At 39.8% G+C, this 22,129-nt stretch overlaps 2 protein-coding genes across 3 annotated transcripts; both read right to left on the bottom strand.

The window, feature by feature from the left end:
- Positions 1–22: 22 nt before the first annotated feature.
- On the bottom strand, positions 23–14,069 carry nudt4a (nudix (nucleoside diphosphate linked moiety X)-type motif 4a). Of its 2 annotated transcripts, none has more exons than XM_038707212.1 (5): positions 13,569–14,069; positions 7,153–7,305; positions 5,189–5,233; positions 4,805–4,892; positions 23–1,648 (listed from the first exon to the last, which is right to left on the bottom strand). In XM_038707212.1, the coding sequence occupies exons 1-5, from the start codon at positions 13,665–13,667 to the stop codon at positions 1,422–1,424; spliced, it is 612 nt and encodes a 203-aa protein (XP_038563140.1). In that variant the 5' UTR covers positions 13,668–14,069; the 3' UTR covers positions 23–1,421. The 2 variants fall into 2 exon arrangements, with proteins under 2 accessions (XP_038563140.1, XP_038563142.1); XM_038707214.1 differs by having other exon boundaries at positions 7,153–7,263.
- Positions 14,070–15,872: 1,803 nt separating this feature from the next.
- ube2na (ubiquitin-conjugating enzyme E2Na) lies at positions 15,873–21,412 on the bottom strand. The gene is made up of 4 exons (XM_038706495.1): positions 21,268–21,412; positions 18,373–18,619; positions 17,752–17,892; positions 15,873–17,073 (listed from the first exon to the last, which is right to left on the bottom strand). The coding sequence occupies exons 1-4, from the start codon at positions 21,295–21,297 to the stop codon at positions 17,027–17,029; spliced, it is 465 nt and encodes a 154-aa protein (XP_038562423.1). The 5' UTR covers positions 21,298–21,412; the 3' UTR covers positions 15,873–17,026.
- Positions 21,413–22,129: the final 717 nt, after the last annotated feature.

Below are 22,129 nucleotides of genomic sequence, written 5' to 3'. Positions count from 1 at the left end.
TTACAACATGTGGCAATGGGGATGATCGATCTGTTTTTTTATTTAAAGGTTTTGTATACAACATGATGCACAGCAGAGTATTCCAGTCACACATGCACAAATAGAAAAAAAGGGTTAGTCAACATTGATCTTCCCCATGCTCCTTTAAGTACAAAGGCAATGATAGTCAATAAACTGAATTTATCACATCATTTGGCTGTTTTTGGGATATTGACAAAAAACCCTTTAGCCTACACACTGACCATGACTTCCTGTCATAGTTTCCTGTTCATACTGGGAGGGTTTTTTCCCCATGAAACATAAATAAATTCAGGCAATGCGCACTAAATAATGTACATTCAATTTTAAGTTTCCTTCAACATCCTATTATGTAAATATAACCACAGCTGAGAAATATAAGGGGTTGATTTTAACAGTGTGTATGTGTGTGTGGTTGTGAGGCATTGTACTGCTTACACTTTTTACTAGTGTTTGTAAAGGCAGTTCGAAGTATCAGACTAAAACACTCTTCTCAAGCCACTGCCTCCTCTATATGGTCTTCAAAGGCATTCACAAGAATTCACTTTTGTTTCTTCAGAATGTTATTTCTTGTACAATAGTCTACGTGTTTATAGTGTTGAATACTGTCTCTTTCATGTCCAAGTTTTGATTATGCTGACTGCAGTTTTGTTCCACTATACCAAAGCTGATATTTATCTAACTGTGCCAACATATTGTCAGCCTGACTACATTAAATATATGTACAAGTAATAGGATGTTTGAGCAAGGACTACTTATGTATCCATTTCAGTGTGGTGGCTGGTTTGCAGAGATTTGTCTAATCTTTATTACAGTGTTACACTCTTACTAGTGATTAGAGACGCGACGCTGTGTGTACTTGTTAGACGGTAATTACCGGAGGAGCAATGTTTTTCACACTTGTTGCATCAAAGCAGATATTGCCCTCAGCTCTCTTTAGGAAGAAGGTGAAGTTAGCTTTACTACCAAAAAATGTCACAATTAATACACATATAGCAACTCCTCTTCAAAACGTCTCGCCGAAAGGCATTTTTTGGCACCAAGTCATTGTGGGGATATGACTTTCTCAGGAAACCACCCAAACACTTTTGTGCACTGCTAGTCAAATATTCACCATCTAAGACTGAAAAGGATCTCACATTGCATCCCCAGCACACAGAAAATCCATGTAAAGCTGGAAACTTTACAGGGACACATTTACTCTATTATCTGGTTATGGTTGTTAAAAAATAACATAAAATCTTAAATATACTTGGAAAAGATTTTGGCACTCTTCAAGCCCACTCGAAATAGATTTCAAATCAACTTAAAGAGGTCCATACTGTACATATTAAGAGGCTGCGTTACTAATGCGATCAATACAGAAGTCTTTTTCAGATGATGTGTCCATCCCGGTGATGGTCCTATCTGTTGACTAAATCTGAGCCCTTTGAGGAGCAAACAACATAGTGAGGTGTGTTGTTGTCCATCACTTGGGAGCTCGGGGTGTTGCCGTTAGTCGGGCTACACACAGGACTGCAGGTGGGATTACAGGTGGTTGTGAGCCTCCGCAGGTACTCCGCGTGGACAGGCTTGTGGCTCTGTAGCACCCTGGTGGCTTCGTCAACTTTGAACCACTTTCTCTTCCTCCCTGCAAAAACATACAAGAAAGGACAAGAGTAAAGTCTTTTTTTCTTATCGTCAATAAATCCCATCAAGAGACCAAAACCAAATAACAAAGTGAGTATTGTGTGTGTGTGTGTGTGTCACATCTCTTCTATCTGAGCCATAGAGCTCTTTTGTTTTCCAGAAACTGTTAAAACACATAAACAAGCCACAGTGTTGCACTGGGTGACGTGTTCCTTTGTCACCATGAAAACACACGCACACAAACACACTGTAGTTTACATTGACTGAATCCCACATACACCTGCCTGCTGCCCCAAATACTCACTGTGGTGCCACATGTGGATTAATCCACCACTGAAATTGGCCCCAAACAAATGGACTGTCTCCTCCTGTGATAAAAACTACATTGAGCAGCTGGCTTTAAGTCTTATTATTTTTTAAACAAGACCAAGGCTCTACATCTGCATTAGCAGGCTGTGGTGCTTTGAGCTAAATGCTAATATAAGCAGAAAATGCACGTATAACAATCATCTGTACTGCTATCTTAAATTTCTTTTGGAAGTAGAAGTTTGGTCTTGTGCCGACATATGACTCTTAAATGGAAGTAATGATAATGAAACTGATCGGTAACCAAGATGAAACTACTACTGCACTGCAGACCACGGCATTCTTCACTAAAGCTCTTCAGAGGTGTAACTGTATGCCTGACTGAGCGGTGAGTAAGACTGCTCAACAGGCAAAACTACCTTAAATTGCTAAATTACAACATTATAAAACAAGCTGTTCAACAAGCAAGAATAAACTGTTCAGCACATGTTGCAGCCCTAAAGTCAGAGTGGAAAACGGACATTCCTGACCTACTTCAGTCAGAGAGGGGGACTCGAGTTTGAGACTCGGACTCGAGCCCGACTTAAGTCGCACACACAGTGACTTCAGACTGGACTCGGACTCGAGGTGCGGGGCTCGTGAACAATGTTTATTTTTAGGAAACGTCTGATGAGCTTGCCGTTATTCCCCTTCCTGCATTACATATAACCTGCCTACGAAACGGGTAGTATCGGCCGCGCGCGGCCACACGTGAGAGAGGACAACAAACACCGGCAGCTGTTGTGCCATTAATCATAAACTTTGGCTTTAAAACTTCATACAACAAGGCCCAAACAAGGAAGCGCTGAACGCAAAATAGGTTAGTAACCTGAAGTTAGTAAACATGTTTAGCTCAGCATTGGCCATCTAACGTTAGCTTGCTTCTTGCTTTAGCTACGACCTACCGGAGGTTTAACATACTAAGACTGTCGTTTGTTATGAAAAGATGAATGAGCATTTGTTTACTTGCCAAACTTGTGGCAGTCGATTAACGTAATTAATTTAATTAACATTACACTGGTTTGAGAGTCTGTGGTGTGTTGACTTACAGGAGTTAAACTGTCATTAATTGTAGATTTATTAGGCTACATTGTGCTCTCTCTAAGTGAAAAACAGGTTACTAGGTTTATTGTTGATCATGTAATGTTACTGTTTTATTTACTTAACGTTACACTGGGTTTGAGAGTCTACGGTTGATGTTGACTTACAATAGTTAAGATGTCATTAATTGCATTGCACATTACATGGTTGTGCTCTGTAAGTGAAAATCGGGTTACAGTTACAGAATTCCTTATAGCTGTGCAATTTAATAAGCAGCCTGGATTGAACGCAGCAGGTGATACAACATTCTTTATAACCACGAGAGACTTGAGACTTGACTTGGACTCTAGCTCAGAGACTTGTGAGCATTTAATTCAGTTAATGTTTATGAAGTCCACATGTCACCAAACCTTTCTAAAACATTTTTGTGAAGGAATTCAGCGCAGCCTGTGATTATCAGAGAGTGGTATGTGTGTGTGTATGTGTGTGTGTGGGGAGGGGGATTCAATCACTTTATATTTACACCCTGAAGTACACCACCACTGGCCTTTTAGCTAAGGTGAGACAGAGGGGGCTGTGGTGAGTGATGATAACTGGAAAACGACTAGGCACAGCAAACATTCCTCCCCCTTGTCAACAGGCTGAACGCTATTTCTGTGAGTGAAGGGAGTACATTATTACGACCAACTTTTTTACAGACCAGTTAGAAACAGTTCATGTTTTAGTTAAGCATTACATTTAAAATAACAAACACATTCAAAACAAATAGTGATCACATGCCTCTACATACTCTACAATGCCTGCAACATTAGTCATTTTACAGTGACGGGGTAAAAGATAAGCAATTTTAGAGATGCAACTAATGGTTATTTCCATTATTATGTTTAATCTATAAAATGACTATAAAATGAAAATACTGAAAAATGCTCATCACAAAATTCTAAAGCCCAGGATGACTTCTTCTTGATACCTTGTTCTGTTCAACCTCTAAGTTCAGTTTACCAAAATCAAATCAACCCCTCAGAGATGAGAAGCTGGAAATATTTTCTCTTGACAAAATAACTTCAACAAACAGATAAATTTACTGTTGATCGACCTATCCATGAATCAACTCATCATTTCAGCTAAAAAGGACCCCCCCCCCCCACTTGCAGTGCTGTGTAGCAGTGTTTTTGTGGGTCCCCTGTTTGTTATCATAGCACAGCACAGCAAGAGGACACACAAAGCTCGAGCATGCGGACGACAATTCACATCCTGCTGCTGGTCTTATGTTATCCCACTAATCAACAGTTGGTAGCTGTAACATGGCAAGGAAAAGGAAGACTGCAAGCTAGCAAACATGCATGGAAATATTTCACAATAATATTAAAAAAAACTTGGCTTTGCAAGAGTTTTTTGGAGGAAGAAAATTCATTCAACACGTTTGTTAGAGAGCTTAAACATACACACAATGTGGTGAGAAACACTGAATGTAATCTGAAACTGTGTTTGTGTACAAGAAGTCTCTACAGGGCACCTTTAATTTACGTCTCTGCAGCAGGTCAAGGGGCCCTAATTACTTACTAAATAGAGAAAATTGTCTAAGTGTGCCTAATCTCATGTGACTAAGAGAACCAAAACGGCTTAAAAACAAAGGTAGTCCCTCAGTTTGATAAAGACATATTTGTCGCAAAATGCTTGTTTCTGTGTGTGAGTAAATACCCGCAGCATAATTTACGTGAAAACTATCGGTAATATGATGACAAAGTCAGACTTAAAGGTAGAGGCCTACCAATGTTGACAGAGTCCTCCCAGTCCTCCAGTGTCTCCGTCACTATGAGGGTAAAGACGTACGTCCTGTGCTTTCTGTCCTGATTGTGCTGCAGAGGTTAGGATGAAGACACGACTTTGTATCACTGCAATAAACTGTGTCAGTTCAACGCATGCAAAGCTTTCATATGCAGTAAAGACATGATGTGACTGACTACACGGTTTCTTTGTACATGAACAGAACTTAATGTTCTGCCTGACTCTGAGCACCAACACAGAGACATGAGGCATGACTTCATAGGCATCCTAGGCATGAAAGTAGGATTTTAAACAGCATTTTATAATGTATTACATGCCACGTCAGAATTTATTACAATTTTGGACAATGACAGTTCGACAAACTTACCTCAAAAATCCCAAGTAGTCTGCCAAGCTTTCCCTTCACACCAGCCTGCACACATGAAGAAAACTAATCAAGAACTCATTTAATAAACTTAGATTGAGTAACTATACAAAGGTTGTTTATTACAAGTTCTGAATATGACATGCAACCCTTAAGTCCATCTTTTCCATTCATACGGCTGCAACACAACAGGAAAGCGTGACCTGGTATGAGGAACAGCTTGTCTCTCTTGTAATGTGTGCACACATTCTCAGCTGAACATTTGTCTCATTTAGTTCAGGAAGCCCCGTGGCTCGGTACCACCCTAGCATCGCCACGTGCCTGTGAGGCAGCTTCGCAGAGATGACCAGGTGGAGCTAAACATCAACTGTCTTAGTGACAGGATGACGAGAGAGAAAGGTTTAACACAAGTAGGGTGCACGAGTCGAGATCCATTTCTGCTCCTGCATAACTGGTGACAAATATTTAGAAGAACGTGGCACCTGAAGTTAGCTGTAGAAAAGGTAGAGCACCTCAAATTCCTTTGTGCAAAGCATTGTGGTGAAATGTTGTACACCAACAACACACTTAAAAACAAAAGATTTTGTGGTGTGTTTGCTGTCTTTTGAACAAAAGTAGGTCATCAAAACCTATAGAGAATTAGTATGCCGTATAGAATTGGAAAGCCAGTGACTAAAGTAAGGCCCAACAAACCACACAAGATGTGTCACTGTCATGGTTGTATTTGGAGTGATCTAATCTATTTTTGATTGCTGTAGTGATTATACAAATAAGGGCAAATTAGCAATAGCTGCAACCTCGTACAGGCATGCACTCTCACACACACACAGTGTCTGTAAGTTATGCGCCTTTTTGCGATAGGAAACTCCCATTGCTACGCCCCCTTTTAGCCAGTTGGCATGGACAACCCCCCACACCACACACACAACCTCCATGCCAAATACCTGTTATAAAAGGATACATCAGTTACATCTGAAAATAGCCTCAAAGGACAGACAAATCTCGCATTTACACAAATTAAAACTATCACATGCAACCATGAGGTCAATGTGTTGACGTTTTGAAGTTGGTTTGCAGCTCATCCATATTCAGGCACATGTCTGGTCTGGGAGTCACAGGATGTGGGTAACTAGAAACCCTTCCCAAATGTCACTGCCATACCTCAAAGCTGTCAGCACACTACTATCCAAGGCAGGAGCTCACAGCTCAGTCCACGACAAACACTCTACCAGCAGCCCCATTTGACTAAACCGCAGAACAATTAACTGGTCATTTATGTAACATTGCCAAATAGTTCTATCAGTCATCTCGATCTGGCTCGTACAACAGTGGGAGCATCTCATAGTGTGAACAATGACAACACTAACTGCCAAGAGTTGCTGCTTATTTATGATAATGGTCATGTGGCAATGCAGACCTCAGTTTAAAAAAACAAACAAAAGAAAAACATTCTTATTGATGCGTTCACAAGTCTGTGGGAACTTCTGAGTGGCTTGGCTTCTACACCACAGACCTTTAGAACGCCAGATATGACCTAGTTCACAATATCCTTCTCACAATATCTCTGCATATTGTTTTTCATTTTATGACAACACAGCTTGTGAAAGCAATGCTGCTATCAGCGGACTCTCAAAACTATTCTAACTTCGACCCCCTTCAAAAATAGATCAAACTATCAGAAATTAGCAATCTCAAGCAAATCACCAGCTGATTTTCATATTGTTCTAGCACAAACTTAAAACAGTGGTTCCCTTGCAGGTAGAAAATCATCTAAATACATACAGCATACTTTGGTCAGCAGCAATGACAAGTGTATGCAATCTGTAATTAAACATGCAAAAACACCACTATAGATATTTGGTGGTTTTACTGGCTGCTTTAAAGTAGCTCCAACCACAAAATGTAGAAGAACACTTACAATCTGTAGGTGCATGTTTTCTTAATTTTGTTATAGGGGATGGGCTCACCTCTTCGTACACCTCCCTGACGGCGGCCCCACAGGGCTCCTCCTCAGGCTCCATTCCTCCTCCTGGCACGATCCATTGGTCTGGATGTCGACTGCTGCTCACCAGTAGCACCTGCCAAGGAGAAAGGTCTTCGTCAGGTGTCTGCTGCCGAACCTGCGGTGCCAAAAACACGGCAACGGCATGCCCAGGTTCAGAGTCCGGCACTGCTGTAAGTGTCTGGTGGCAGCTGAGTGTGGCCTTATTCATTCAGCAGGATGTGTATTGAACATCTCACATGTCATGCCAATCATTCAGTTCATTTCCTTAATGCAATATGAGTGTGGTGTGGATTGAACTGCTGGGCATTTCACATCCTGTGCCACATAATTAAAATAAGTGAATGAGAGTAACCAGTGTGATTTTTCAGGCCATTTGATCTCTCTGCAATAAAATCAGTAATTGATACACATGAAATACAGCCACCTTTACATTTACTATTACAGTACTGTGGGTATGAAGCAACATGATATGATTATGATTTCACAAAATCCCAACAATACAACCTAACTCACTTTTCCTGCCTGAGATATTACTACCGGGGGATACACTAAAAGCAACACCTGTAAGGAATACCTCATATTTTAAGTAGACTATATAATACAACAACCTCAAAACTCAATTACAGTACAGTTGAAAATAAAATAAAATCCTCTATGAAACAGTCCCACAAGTAGCCTAACATTACAGTGCCCCATTTCAGCCACAAATAATACTTATTTTTATTTTTTTAAACAAGCTGGAACACATGACAAAAAAATTAACGCTAAATAGCCATGTAGGAGCCAGAGGAATAGGTAGAATGTCAAGCTAAAATATATATTAAATAATCAAACTAAAGCCACACAGTATGTTTAATTCACCTCATGCGGCTTGGCCTTTTTTGAGCATGATGCCCTCTGGAGATGCAGTGACTTGACTTTAAACCTTATCTGGCATCACAGTGACCTACATTAAGTTCACATATGAACGCTTTTTGAATTCTGCCGGACACAAGCAGCCACTACATTGTCCTGTAATAGCCCTCATGACAGCAAAGATTCATTAAAAACCAGCACCTAAAATTTGCTATTTGCATTCATACACTACAGGCAACTGTTCCAGGAGAGGTTTCCCAATGTTGAGATGTGTCCGCATTCCTGCTGAGACCTGATAGTGGATAGATTTATGAAGAGCACTAATGATACCATCTTCACTGATGTCAAAGCTGGTCTCAGTTGCACAGAAATGACTGATGAGTGAAACGTCACGCTGTGTGACCCTTGACTGTAACTCATTCTGTAGCCGGGTAAAGAGTAAGATAAAACCCACAAGAAATCTCAGGACTCAGACAGGACTTCATTCAAACATCATTTTGACGGCGAATTCAGTCAATAACCTCATAGTGAATTAGCACACTATTACAATACACAAAGAGCTCTTACTAACCTGTTTTCATGCTGTGGATCATTATGTGGATATAAATGCTTAAATGCATGTGGGTGTGACGAAACTCTCCTTGCTTCCGTTGTTGCAGTTACAGAACTCTGTGGAGACCATCTGACTTATTCTTAACTCTGTCAATATTTGTGTATGGATTTGCTGCCGTGTACTCAGTGAGCTGAACCTACCGAGCTAGATCTTTACACCTCACTGGTTCATTACATGACTCTTTGTAGTGACATTTTAAATTAAAAAGACATTTAAATGCATAATTGACATTATAATTAGAACAATACTCAGCTATAGACAAAGAAAATGCATAATATAGATGCCAAAGGATGCCAAAACATGATGCATCCCATGAAGCAATCCTGCACCTTCCTACTTTCATTTCTTACTTAAATCAGTAATGTAGCAACCTAGATTCTATTTGCCTACTTCACCCACCTTGGAAGTTTTCATGTTTTGTTTCATGTCTCACAAAATTGAGTCAAAGTAGATTTTAGATGGCTTTTTGACACCTGTAGTTTCAAAGTTAAAGCAGATCTCTTATAATACAGGCCCTCACTAATTCATATAATGTCCAAAAGGAATGTCGTACTGTATGTAACGTTAATACGGTGTAAAAAGTTTGTTGCGTGATGATGAGGTGGTAAATTAATAGCTGCAGAGGATGAGCACACTGGTGAGACTCATTTGGATCTCTGCTCCATGAACTATCTGTGCAGGGCCCTGGGGGCTGTCGAAACACTGGTAGCTGCCTCACTGACACAAATGCACACAACACACACACACACACATGCATGCGCAATTTCACACAAACGCCACATGAATCACGTAGGCACTCAAAAACCACTGGATCAGCAGTTGCCTTTCTGTATGAAAACAAAGGAGCTTAGCAGAGGAGGTTAATGACCCCAACAGACACAACCTCAGTGAGAGATGAGAGTGAGGAAGAGCTTTGAGTGACCACATCAGCTTTAAGGTGATATCTGATCACAATCACAGCTAACATACTGTTGGCAGATATTATACGAAGCTAAACGAAAGAGGTGAAGAGATCATGAGGCATGAAGTAGAGGTTCTATTTCTTTCAGACAATTATGTCTGGTGCTGTGACCTGAATACTATACAATAATAACTTCTGTACAATGTAATGCAAACCGATTCAACAGCATTGCTACTGACATGCTCCTCATGAAGCTTCCAGTACAATTTTAAATTATTTTACTACATCACAAGAAGGATTATGAGGCTTCAATATTATTCAACTTCAGCAAAAACATATTTTCAGACTGTTTTACTAAAGTCAGTTAATTTCTAATTGCAATTTTAAACTAACAAAATTAGTTATTGAGATTCTTATTTTACATGTGAAAAGCATTTTACCATGGCAAGACTGAGCTGAACAACAAGACACAAGGTTATTCTGCATCAGCAAGTTCTTACACAAGCAGAAATTTCAAGGCAGACAGGGGTTTCCAGATGTGCTGTCCAAGGTTTTTTTTAGAAGTACAAAGAAATGGGCAGGATTGAGGATCTTAGACACAGTGGTCGACCAAAGAAACTTCCTGCAGTAGATGAAAGACACATCATGCTTACTTTGCTTCGCAATCGAAAGATGTCCAGCAGAACCATCAGCTCAGAAGTGGCAGAAAACAGTGAAACCATGGTACACCCATCTACTGTCCAGAGAAGTGGTCTTCATAGAAGACTTGAGGCCAAAAAGCCATACCTCTGACATGGAAACAAGGCCACATGACTCGTGCATAGAAATACGGGAACTGGGGTGTAGAAAAATGGCAGCACGTGCTCTGGACTGATGAGTCAAAATTTGAAATATCTGGCTGTAGCAGAAAGCTGTTTGTGCACCTAAAGCCTGGAGATCAGTTCAAGAATGAGCGTCTGTAGGCAAAAGTGAAGCATGGTGGAACTTCCAAGTTTGGGGCTGCATTTCTGCAAATGGCGATGGGGATTTGGTCAGAATGCTCTCCTCAATGCTGAGATACAATCAGGGGGGCATCTGATTGGCCCCAAATTTATTCTGTAGCATGACAAAGAGCTCAAACATATCAAAAGTCAGGACTATCTTCAGCGTAAAGAAGAACAAGGACTTCTGGAAGTGATGGCACTGCCCCCACAAAGCCCTGATCTCAACATCATTGAGTCTGTCTGGGATTACATGAAGAGCGAGAAGCAACTGAGGCTGCCTAAATCCACAGAACTGTGGGTAATTCTCCAAGATGTTTGGGCCAACCTACCTGCCGAGTTCCTTCAAAACCTATGTGCAAGTGTATTTAGAAGAATTGATGCCATTTTGAAGGCAAAGAGTGGTCACACCATATATTGATTTGATTTAGATTTTCCTTTTGTTCACTCACATTACCTTTTGTTAAATGATAAATATAATCTATTAACTGCCCAGCCAAAACCACAAATTCCATTATAATTTTGGAAACCATTTTTGTACTAGATTGCATTTAGTATCTAATTATGATTATTTTGACTGATATTGCAATTGCAATATGCTTTGTGAAACTAGGGGAAATGACCTTTGACATAATTATTCTCATTTTCATTGAAAAGCTTTTGAATGAATAATGGTGTGGTTTTCGTGGGGATCTGTACCAAACAAAGATGTTTTTAAAATATGATGAATCTTTATATTGGTTATATTTTTATTATGACACACACATCAACTTGAACAAATATTGCAGTTTTGATTAATTGTTCAGCCCTAATTGCATTACACTGTAAGACCCACTGATTAATTGGAGACATGTTTCTTATTCGCAGGATAATTACTAACAACACTTTATGTGCCAGAAAGTACAATTATATAAAGAATAAACACAGCAAGTAATGATAATGTTGTTTCCCCCGGTATTGAAAGGTTTTTCTGACTACAAACAATGTCAAGTCATCTGTGTAGTATTTTTCCGGAGACCTGTTCCTGTCCTCCTGGACTCCAGCTGACATGTTGAGGAAGTGACTGTAAACCAGGCATGCAGACTGGACGGATAGTTTACCACATGAAGTGTGACACATGCAATCGAAGCAAAGACAGTGAGCATGGCATGTGAGGTGAGATGTGATTTCATCATCTTCCGGTGCAATCAACAATAATCAAAACAGACTTTTAGCGTATGTCAGCACTCAGTCACAGATGAACAAGAGAGACCAGACTATGATGAAAATCAGCTCTCTCTGTTACTTTTCATCACAGTCTCAGACTAACTTACTGTTGTATTTTATTATTATTCTTTATTTATTTTTAAATATTTATTTTAACAAACACACTTACTTTTTATTTATTTTTATTTAATGAACAGTATGAAATGAATTGTTCTTTTGCATTATATTTTCAGCTTTGGCAATATTGTTTGAAATTCAAGCCAATAAAGCTGAATTGGGAGAGAGAGAGAGAGACAGGAAAGCAAATCTGTCAGGGGACAGCAAGTGCCTGCACCTTGTTTCTATAAATTGCAGCCGATAGGTCACTTGGTGTTTAGCACACAGTGTAACACTCAACCCCCTAACCAGGCCCCTACGACCCCACTCCCCCTATCACATGTGGTCCTGAGATGGGCCGCCGTCACTGGGCAGACACGTTTTGTGATCTAGGACAGCCCCTGTCCCTATTGAAAAACATCCATATTAACTCAGTCTAAATTATTACCCCAACTAAAAATCCCCTTAATTTTAGCACCATCAAGGGAAAAATGAATGCCTGCAATCTTTACATGTTTTTTTAAAGAATTCATGTTAGTTGTAGAATAAGTCAAATGGGGGACATACACATTTTAAAGTTCATCATTAGCCACATTACCCAGTTGGGTGGCATGTTGCATTTGACAAGGACAGACATTTAATGTCACCTTGTTAACACACCACACATTTGTACATTTTAAGAAGATTTGAAATTACATATCAAATTTGAAGTCTTAAGTGGTTATTTTTAATTGTTTTGATCCAAATGAATTCTAGGGACCATTCAGTAGTCGCTGGAAGTTGGTAGTGTCAATTCTACGGCCTTGGCCTTTGATATTAGTATCTGAGGTGACATGTCACATTTGACTACAGAAATCCCTCCTTTAATTTAAAGATAAGCATTTTTGAGTGGGTGAGTCCTGCCTATGCTAATTTTCCTTTATGGAGGTATATTTCAATACAGACTAAACATGACAAGACTAATGTTGCTGCACTCCCTTGCAATCATACTACAGCTTAGAGCAAGCAAAAACACACAATTGCACAGATTGTAAGAAATGTAGCAGCAACAGTGCAGAAGTTGCATGGTGTCTCAGCAAAGGATGAGTGATCACAATGATACGTGCTGATAGGGAAATTAGCCTGTACAAGATATTATGACAGATGGTATTTATAGGCTGCAGTGCATCACATAGAAGAGGTGGCACTGAAGGTTATAATCACATGCTATATTACATCTATGAAATGCATCTGCTGTGAAGAAATATAAATCAAAATAAATTCTTGCGCACTGTAGAATAACACTTCAGCCAGCACAGTTTGCACTGCCAGGACACAAGGAGGACGCCTTGTCTTTATGAATTATGACTTATCTGGATTTCCTCCTGGACAGGAAATGAAAACGATGGTCTCCTGCTGGGTGTTGGTTACAGTACTGGTGCCACCTGTTGTTTTAATGGGTAAAGTATTTGGCCCTTCAGCCACGTTATGTTCATCTCTGTCCAACACCTCAATGAAAGGTATCAGACACGTGAACGCACTCTCACACACATGCACACAAATATTAAACTGCGTTGTGTGTGTGAGACAGGTCTGTTAGCTACACTGATAAAGCAGGGTAGTGTATAATAGTAAGCCAGATGTCAGGAGTTAGCTAAATGTGGACTTTGTCAAAAATAAACTTTATTTGCCCTCCCCTAACTGCAAGCTGGTTTAACCACCAGCTTCAGCCGTCGACGGACACTTACTTCGTCCTCTTGTTCGTTTTTGAAACACACACACGCCGCTCTTCTCTTGAACCCTTCGCCGTCGTACGTCCTGGTCTGGTTGGGCTTGTACTTCATCATTTATGTTGCCAATCGTCGAGTGCCAGGAAACGTCAAAAAAGTGTTGGCAAAAGCCAAAATCTGGATCCAACCAGACCTGAAGAACGTACCTTCGGCTCTCCGAGCAAGTGGGAGGGCAGGAGCAGCGTATCTCCCCGAAATCTTCTCAGTTTAACCTTCTTCAGAGACCTAGTCCCAGTGACAAAGTGTGAAGTCGGTTCTTTCATCCCTGGTCAATGTCAGACTGCGTCTGGTCGTATATTGTACCGACCACGGCGGTTTAGTGCCGCTGTCAACAAGCATAATACAAGAATCTCGCTCACATCTGTGTTCAGTGGTCAGCTAGCAGCTGACCTGAGAGCTGCTCAACAAGCTGCCTGTTTGCCCCCGCGTTACACAGAGCTTCATGTTCATCATTAACACGACGATTAATAAGCCAAACATGGGTCACGTGTCTCCGTTCAGCTCCGCGTGGCCGTGGTTGCCTAGTATCATCGTGCGTGAGCGATGCCTTTCTCAGAATTAATGCTGCTTTCAAGTGCCGCTCGTGAGTTCTTACCAAACACCAAACTTAAGTTGCTCTGAAGATTTTTTGAGTGCCTTTTCGTGTGGGATACTAACAAAGCAGGCGATTTTAAACTAATAGTTTAAGATTTGTGAATTCTATGTCAGATATTATTATTTAAGATCATTTTTATTATCAGTTTACAGCATATAACCAATTTAACAGCATTAAAACTCCCATTTCCTCATTTCACTCCACTTTAATCTCTACTTAACATATATAGAAAAAAGGGGGAATGGAAGGGGGCCGACAATTTCTACACTGACAGAAACAAAAACAAACAAAAACACCCAGATAAATACCTAAATAAATAACCCCTTCTTTTCACCAATTGCAGCAAATTTGTATTACATTTATATTTATATCAGCAATTACATGATACTGACAGTTTAGAAGTGGTATGAATTGAATAAATAAGCTGATAGCTAGTTGTTGATTTGTTACATAATCTGCTGCCTGAACTCACAAGTCTGCAGAACTAAGGTACATGTGGGGAGGGGCTTTATCAGTCACACTTGGATTCTCATGACTACCTAACTTCCCACAGTAACTGAAACAAGCATAAAGGCCGTTCCCAACTGTTTTAAGGTCAAATAAACAAAACAATGGACGCCTCAAACCCTGTTCATCTCAGTGCAGAACCAGTTATTTACAGCAGTATATTTCTTGTAGTTAGGTAGTGAAGCAAATAATGTGAAGTTACAAAACTCAGGGTTTCCCTCTAGTGGATGTAGATTGTCTTTAAACCACAAGAAGTCTTTGAAAATGACAGGGTCTAGTTGGATGTGTATTGTCCGTGGTATAGCCTACTGATTCTATAAATCAGAACATGGACATTCATAACCGTAGGACTCAGACATCTGATTGGCAGTAACCAGGTCTTGAATACTAGGAATTATGAAGGAAACTGACCCACATCAGAAGCAGCACTAAGCTCACATGAGGATTAAAAGGGTTGTGAAAAGTCAAGGACCAGGACTCTCCAAAGATAATTACTAAAATGTCAGGGGCGTGCAAGCATACAAGCTTCAATTTTCCAGGCCAGTGGGACAACTCTGAAGACCCTTTTAAACTTTTCACTTCATCTGACTGAACCAGACCCATGTGGCTGGAGAGGACACACAGCTTATTCTTCTGTTAACTGTGTGAAGGTTTTAGGCACAAAGTTTAGAGAACAGCATGGATTTGGTTTGATTTGCATTAAGCACAAAGTTAATAAGAGTTTAGTGCATTTAGGGAGAGTTGGTATTTATTCATGGTTTATATCAGTGGTTGTCAAACTGGCTAATGGGGGCCATATAGTGCCACTGCAGGGGGGGGCATGGATGTTGAGCAGACCTAAAGCTGCATGCATGTGATTCATGTGGTGGCAAGCAAGGCTATTTTACTAGCCTGAATCTTGTGTTTTATGTCAATCGCCGTGTTGTTAATGATGGATAAAAATGAAATCCACTTTAGCTGGAGTCGGGGGGCTTGAACGTTTTTTGCCTTCTAATGGGGCGCGTGACAAAAAGTTTGAGAACCACTGGTTTAAATCAACAGCATGGTATCATAGTATCGTGTGTATAAAGATGTGTCCACATGTTGTCTAAATGAGCATAGCGGTGCCCACAATGGAGCCCTGGTCTTGCCAACTGCTAATAAATACACCCAGCCAACTATATATTAATCAACAGATTTATTTACAGAACATAATGGTATGCAGGTGGACTCTTTCAGAGCATTCTGAGTGTAGGAAAACATTTCTGCCCCAGATTAATAGAAAGAATGAATTTACAAACACTTCACTGAATACAGACTTTTCAGCCAAAGACCTATCACGACAATTGAGAAGCAAAGCCTTCATTGATCTTCTGGAGTTTGATCCCGTAACGACCCAGCACCTCCTCTCATACAGATGAGACCCACCCGAACTCGCATCATCAAACAACTGACAGCTCAAATGTAACAACTGCTTTGTGAAATAAATGCCATTGGAAGAAGTAAACCACTGAGTTTTGTAACATTAGACTGTGATGACATACCGGGGGGTACAAAGTAGTTAGTTTGGCAATCAGGAGAAAGATTCACATATAAAAGACTGGATATGGTAAGAAAACATATGTGCTAAAACTAAGAAAAAAGGTCCACAGTGTCCACGCTTCCCTCCCACACCATCCACAAGTCTACACTTTACGCAAGGGGTGGTTGAAAAAGTTAATGTGACAGTGGCAGGCTCAGTTTGGTTTTCAGTCATATTATTTAGTATTTAATGCAGCCAGATGACTTAAATAATAAGTAGGGCTATGACTGTTTGTCCTGCTAGGCCGTCTACAAAAAACTGGTCTGCCTCCAGGTGAGTGTCTACATACAGTAGGCTAGTAGTAGTTAGCTGCTTTTAATAAACAAACAGCGATAAAACTAAGTAAAAAGAAATATAAAAAGTATACACTATGGGCCACATCTAGCCAGTCTCTCCTCTCCTCCCCACACGTTCCACTTAGGACACTCTTTCCCCTGCTAAACATGCTTGTTTTAAAGCAGCAGTTGGCAAAAGCCTTTGAAAATCAATGGACATAGAAAGCCACGTGAGTAGGACTAAAACCTCTGCCCATGCATTTGAACAGTAGTGAGTTAGGACAAAGACAAGTCATTTCATTAGTGTGCATTTAAATCATCAATTGTCAGCAGCTGTTTTTCCTTTACAATATATTCATGTTTATTTTATATTATATATGTATATTAAGAACGTGTCCTTTAAATGGAAATGAAGTCGGAAGAGGTCTTGGCAGAACGTGAGCAGTGTTCACACTTGACTTCCACTTGTTAGACTGCTCTACACTTCATTTTTGTTTCCAGCATAAAGCCTGGTCCATGACTTGGCTGTAAAATAAAAAAAAAAAAATACAAAAAGAATATGAACATGAGTCACAAATTTCCAATACAGCTTTTTCAATTTTTTTTTTTTTTTTTTTTTTTTACAAAGCCTGCATTAAGAAACATTAATGTAATGACCCCCATACCCACACATACATACACAAACATTAAATCCTCAATGAGTGCAAGGGAAAACTCATCGTCAACCAGGATGGTCAGACATGTAAAGGGTGCAAAAGCATGGACGACAGTATTTTTTGTAATTACCTGATTAAAAATAAACATTAAATAAATTAAAACTTACGTAAAAATAAAATAATTGAATAAAAATATCAGCAAATGCAAACACAATAGATATGCAACACAAAAATCATGAGAAAGTCAATGGGGTCATGAATTAAGCAAACCAAAGTATTAACATACAGTATATTGATAAAAAAATGATTTCTAATATTGTAGCTTCATCACATTTCAGTAACCAAGATATACAGTATACAATAGGGATATGGTATAAATAATACTAGTTCAAGATAAAGTCCTGCCCAAAATGCAAAGTGAAGGTTTTTTTTGCACACGTGTGTATTGAGGCTGGATATCCCTTTAATCCGAATGACGCACTAGGCAAGAGCTGGATGAAAAACGTAACAAACCCTCTGTTGAACCCATCCAGATCATAGCTCTCACCTGTTTCTATGGCTTCAGCTTCATTGGACTTCCACTTCTCTGCAACATCATTGGCTAGGGGATCATCAGGGTTGGGGGCACTTAGTAACGCCTGGATAGATAGCAGCACTGTACGAATCTGCAGAGCTGGCGACCATTTATCTGAAAAAATTGCAAACAGAGGGATTAATGCGACTGAGACCAAGAAAAGCAGAGGGACAATGTGTCAGACACTGAAAGAGAGGGGGGAGTAAAGAAGATGCACAGGAATAGTGTGTCCATTTGAAGCTACAGGGGCAGTGAAGAGACAGTGCTGATATGCAGCATAGGCACAAAGCTCCAGTTAGGTGTCACAAAAGTACCGCAAGAGGCCTTTGATCTTTTGAGCAAGATGAAATTGGCAAATCCCTCACTTCAATCACAGGCCAAACATCACAGGACACAATACATACAGGCTCTCCTACAGTAACGTCTAGTAAAGCCTGACTCCACAGAGCAAAGACACAACAGATGCAAAGTGACTGTTTGGAAAAGACACATTTTCTGTCAACTGAAAATATGTCCTTTAAAAAGGTCAAGCACAATGTAGACCACACGTGACTGGCCAAGCATAAGCTGTAACGTTACAGAGTTCTGACTTACCTTTCAAAATGTCTAGACATATTCTTCCCAACTTGTCTACATTGGGATGATATATTTTGGTCATGAAGCGTACTTTAGGAGCTGCCATGGGATATTCCTCTGGTAAAAACAGTTCAAGTTTAAATGTACCCCCCTCAAAAGGGGAGTCCTGAGGTCCAGCAATGACCACATGAAAGTAGCGGGCGTTGCCTTCATCTGGATCTGCCTTGATGCCTGGGACAGGCTCTGCAAGTAAACGCTGAGTTTCCTGGTACAGAAAAAAGACAGAAAGAAATTAATATTAGTCAGTGCCACCACATTACCAGCCGGTGCCACATAGTGTTTTACTTTACTTTTCATAGTCACTATCATGAAGCCCCTTACAGACCGAGATGTGTGGAGAAATGCTTTTGAACTCTATATTTCAGTGGAGGGATGCAAATCCCAGTGTTAGGGCAGGGCAACACTGAGACATGAGTTGACTGTATAATGTGAAAAAACTTTGAAAAGTAAGTTTTTGCATAAAAAGATATGTTAATGTGACAATTACGAGCCATTTTTTTATAGAATACAGCTATTTTTTTAACTTTCTGTGCATGTTCAAAAACATTTGTGGTGACTGAAAGGAGCAGATTGTCATCTTTTGATATTTACTGAAGCATTTTTAAAGCAACAACAGAGATATTTGAAAATTATTTATATTTATTATTTATTTATAATTATTAATTATATGACATTTACACCTGTGCCCTGTGAAATGCCCTTGGAGTTTTTTTATTTGATAATGGAAAAACTTGTTTATTATAATTATGAATTTGAAAGTTTTTAAAGCCCTAGGCCACACCTCAGAGCTGAAAAAAGTTATAGATAGGAGGTGGACTGTAGTCTGTGGGGCTTTTATTTGTTAACAGAGGGGAGGGTGGCTTTGTGCTGTATATAGCCATCTTTTAGACATGTCACCAACAGCCTCTGCACCACAAGAGACCATTACTTTCATTCCCATCAGCCACTACAGATAGCTTCTCCCAACACATGCGGACAGCCAAGTGACATACAGAAATGCACACCTTTACTGTGAAAGAGGAGCAGGTATCCGATATCTCTTGTGGTATGCATGAGGCAGCATGAGAGACACCTGAGAGATGCTTTTGATATGGAAACATTTAAGCTCACTGCAGAGCACGACACACACTGCAGTGCTCTCAACTCTTCACTGTACATTCTGCATTCTCCAAACTGCAGCACTGATAATACAATTATCCTGCTATATGAGGCCCTTTGATTATTTTCCTAATCTATAACCCCAGTATCCCCTTGTGCCTGTTTGAAATGCAGCCTTGTGTAACATATGCACCACTACAACGGACCAATAAATAAATAACAGAACAGCCAACTAAGTATGAAAATATACCATCTAATGAAGCCTACCAACAGGCTTTTGACGTTCTTTTCCTGAATACAACTGGGAGTGAGATTCCTGAAATGTTTCAGATAACCCACAGACAAAACCATGCAGTGAAAACACAGACGAGAGAGGGGCTCCCAGTCCCAGTCACACGCTCTGAGGGCTCAAGGGCTCGGTCCGCTAAGTACTGTTCCCAGCCCTCCCACCTTTTCCCACCAACGCTAGTCTGCGGTCTGCTCACTCACCCACCTGTGCAACCTCCTCTTAAACAACAGTCATGTCCTTTACTGCTTCCCTAATAAAACTCAATACAGGCTAAGATATATTCCTTTACAAACCATAAACTGCAATTCCAGTAAATATGGTCACACAAGTACACTGAATAAATGACTACATATATACACAATTACAGCAAGAGCATGTTAAAGGTTCCACAAAGAAAAAGGAGAAAGTAAGTGGCTTCAGTAAGGCTTTTCTATTAACCACTAAGTGAAGCATGGGTTAAAAACTTTAAAGATATAAAAATGAAGAATCACCTACTTTTATTTAAATTGTTAATTAAAATTTGTGGCTGCTGGTCAGACGGTGGAAGCATTTTCAACACATCACTGTGGTCTCTGGGAACATTTTGGTTTTTGACATTTTATAGACCAAATGATTAACCATTGCATATGTATTTCTAAAAAAATGCAAACATTAGTTGCAACCGAACTCTCTGTAATCAGAACCTATCTTAAAACAACAATATATGTTAAAACAGAATCAGTATCATATAGTTGAAGGCTGCGGATGTAGCTCCTTCAGTATCATCCTTCTGTAAGTATGCTGAGCAACCCTCTTCAGTTAGATGCTAACATCACCTGCTGATGCTGCCTCATAAACTAGGGGCCGTGCGGCTAACGTGTGCAGTGTAACTGATTTCTGATCTAAGTATTAAATGCCTCATTTACAATACTTTTGCACATGTATGACTGACTACCGTTAAGTTATGGTGACAGCTAACGTTTACCCTGTAGCTACCATAAGAAAACTAAATGAAAAGTCGAAACAGTGCAAAAAGAAAAGACTGCAAAAGGCAAACGTCCCATCTTAAGTGTAACGCTGGGACATTGAGGCTAACAGGCTAGCTTGTGAATTGTTCCTGTTTTTATCATTCAAACCCAATAACAAAGCTAACAAACTAGCCGTGGTTAGCATAGCTAGCCAGCTATTCAGTCAGCACTGCCGTCTGACCGGTAGCAACTTGAGAACACTGTTGTGCTTGAGAAGTTTATTTAGAAAAGATAATTCCGGGCACATATCAGATGTATCCGAGATATTTACAAAGCGCTGATGTATTTGTAGCCCACTGTGTCTCGGTGTGGCGTTAGCGAGCTGCTGCTGGATGCTAACATTAGCACACAAAACCCGGGGCGTACCAGCAGATCACTGCGAGTTTAGACTGCGTATGTAGAGTGTTAGCCATGACAGAAAAGTCACACATGCTGCTGTTCAAAGTGTGAAATAACTACCTTAATGATCCTGCGGGGCAGTCCTGCCATCTTGTCTTAGATGCGGGGGCTTTTAGCGCTCAATGCCTCCTCTGTCGCTGGCATTGACAGCAAACACACGTCTTCCGGGTTCTTTGCGTCATGACAGTGGATGGAGGGACTGATGGAGCAAATCATTAATTTATCTGATGTACAATCAGTTGACACTGTCAAGGCTCGTTTCCTAAAATGAAAAACAAAACAGGTAATGATATTTATCCATGTAATGAATTCTTAAGAGTAAGATTTAATTTAGATTGTAATGTATGTACATTTTGTCAGACTGATATTGAATCTCAGAACATCTTTTCTACAGCTGAAATTTTGTGACATTGTTCTGGGAAAGATTATATGATTGGATAGGCACAAAGAATGTAATACCTGTGTTTGATTACCATAATGTGAAGTTGGGTTATTTTATGGAAAACAATGAGTTCTTGTGTAATAACATCTTCATCAGAGCAAAATTTTATATTCATGTGTAGATTTTTTTTAATGATTTGAAGATATTTTTTTGGTCATTGACAATGCTGGAAGAGAATAGTGCCTGAAGATTCTCTGAGTCACCTTCATTGTATTAAATTCCCTTAATTTATTTTTATTTATGTATTTATTTATTTTTTGTTAAGTTGTTGCTGCTTAGATGTACTTTAATGTTAGGTCTGTGTAACAGTTACAAAGATGCCTGTTTGTTTATTGAAAATGTCCATAAGGTGAAAAAAAATCTGATGTACAACTAATGTTCAGGACAGATATTATACAAATGTTTATCAATATTAAGGATCAAAAACATCCAACAGATATGATTACGCTTCATAACCCTCCAACTTCAAATGGTAAGCAT

This window comes from Micropterus salmoides, unplaced genomic scaffold (assembly GCF_014851395.1).
Source record: "Micropterus salmoides isolate LMB-PRFRI ecotype aquatic unplaced genomic scaffold, ASM1485139v1 Ms_hic_scaffold_8, whole genome shotgun sequence".
In the NCBI taxonomy this organism is placed as follows: Eukaryota; Metazoa; Chordata; class Actinopteri; order Centrarchiformes; family Centrarchidae; genus Micropterus; species Micropterus salmoides.
The sequence above is the reverse complement of the archived record's forward strand: the minus strand, read 5'-3'. Positions and strand labels throughout refer to the sequence as shown.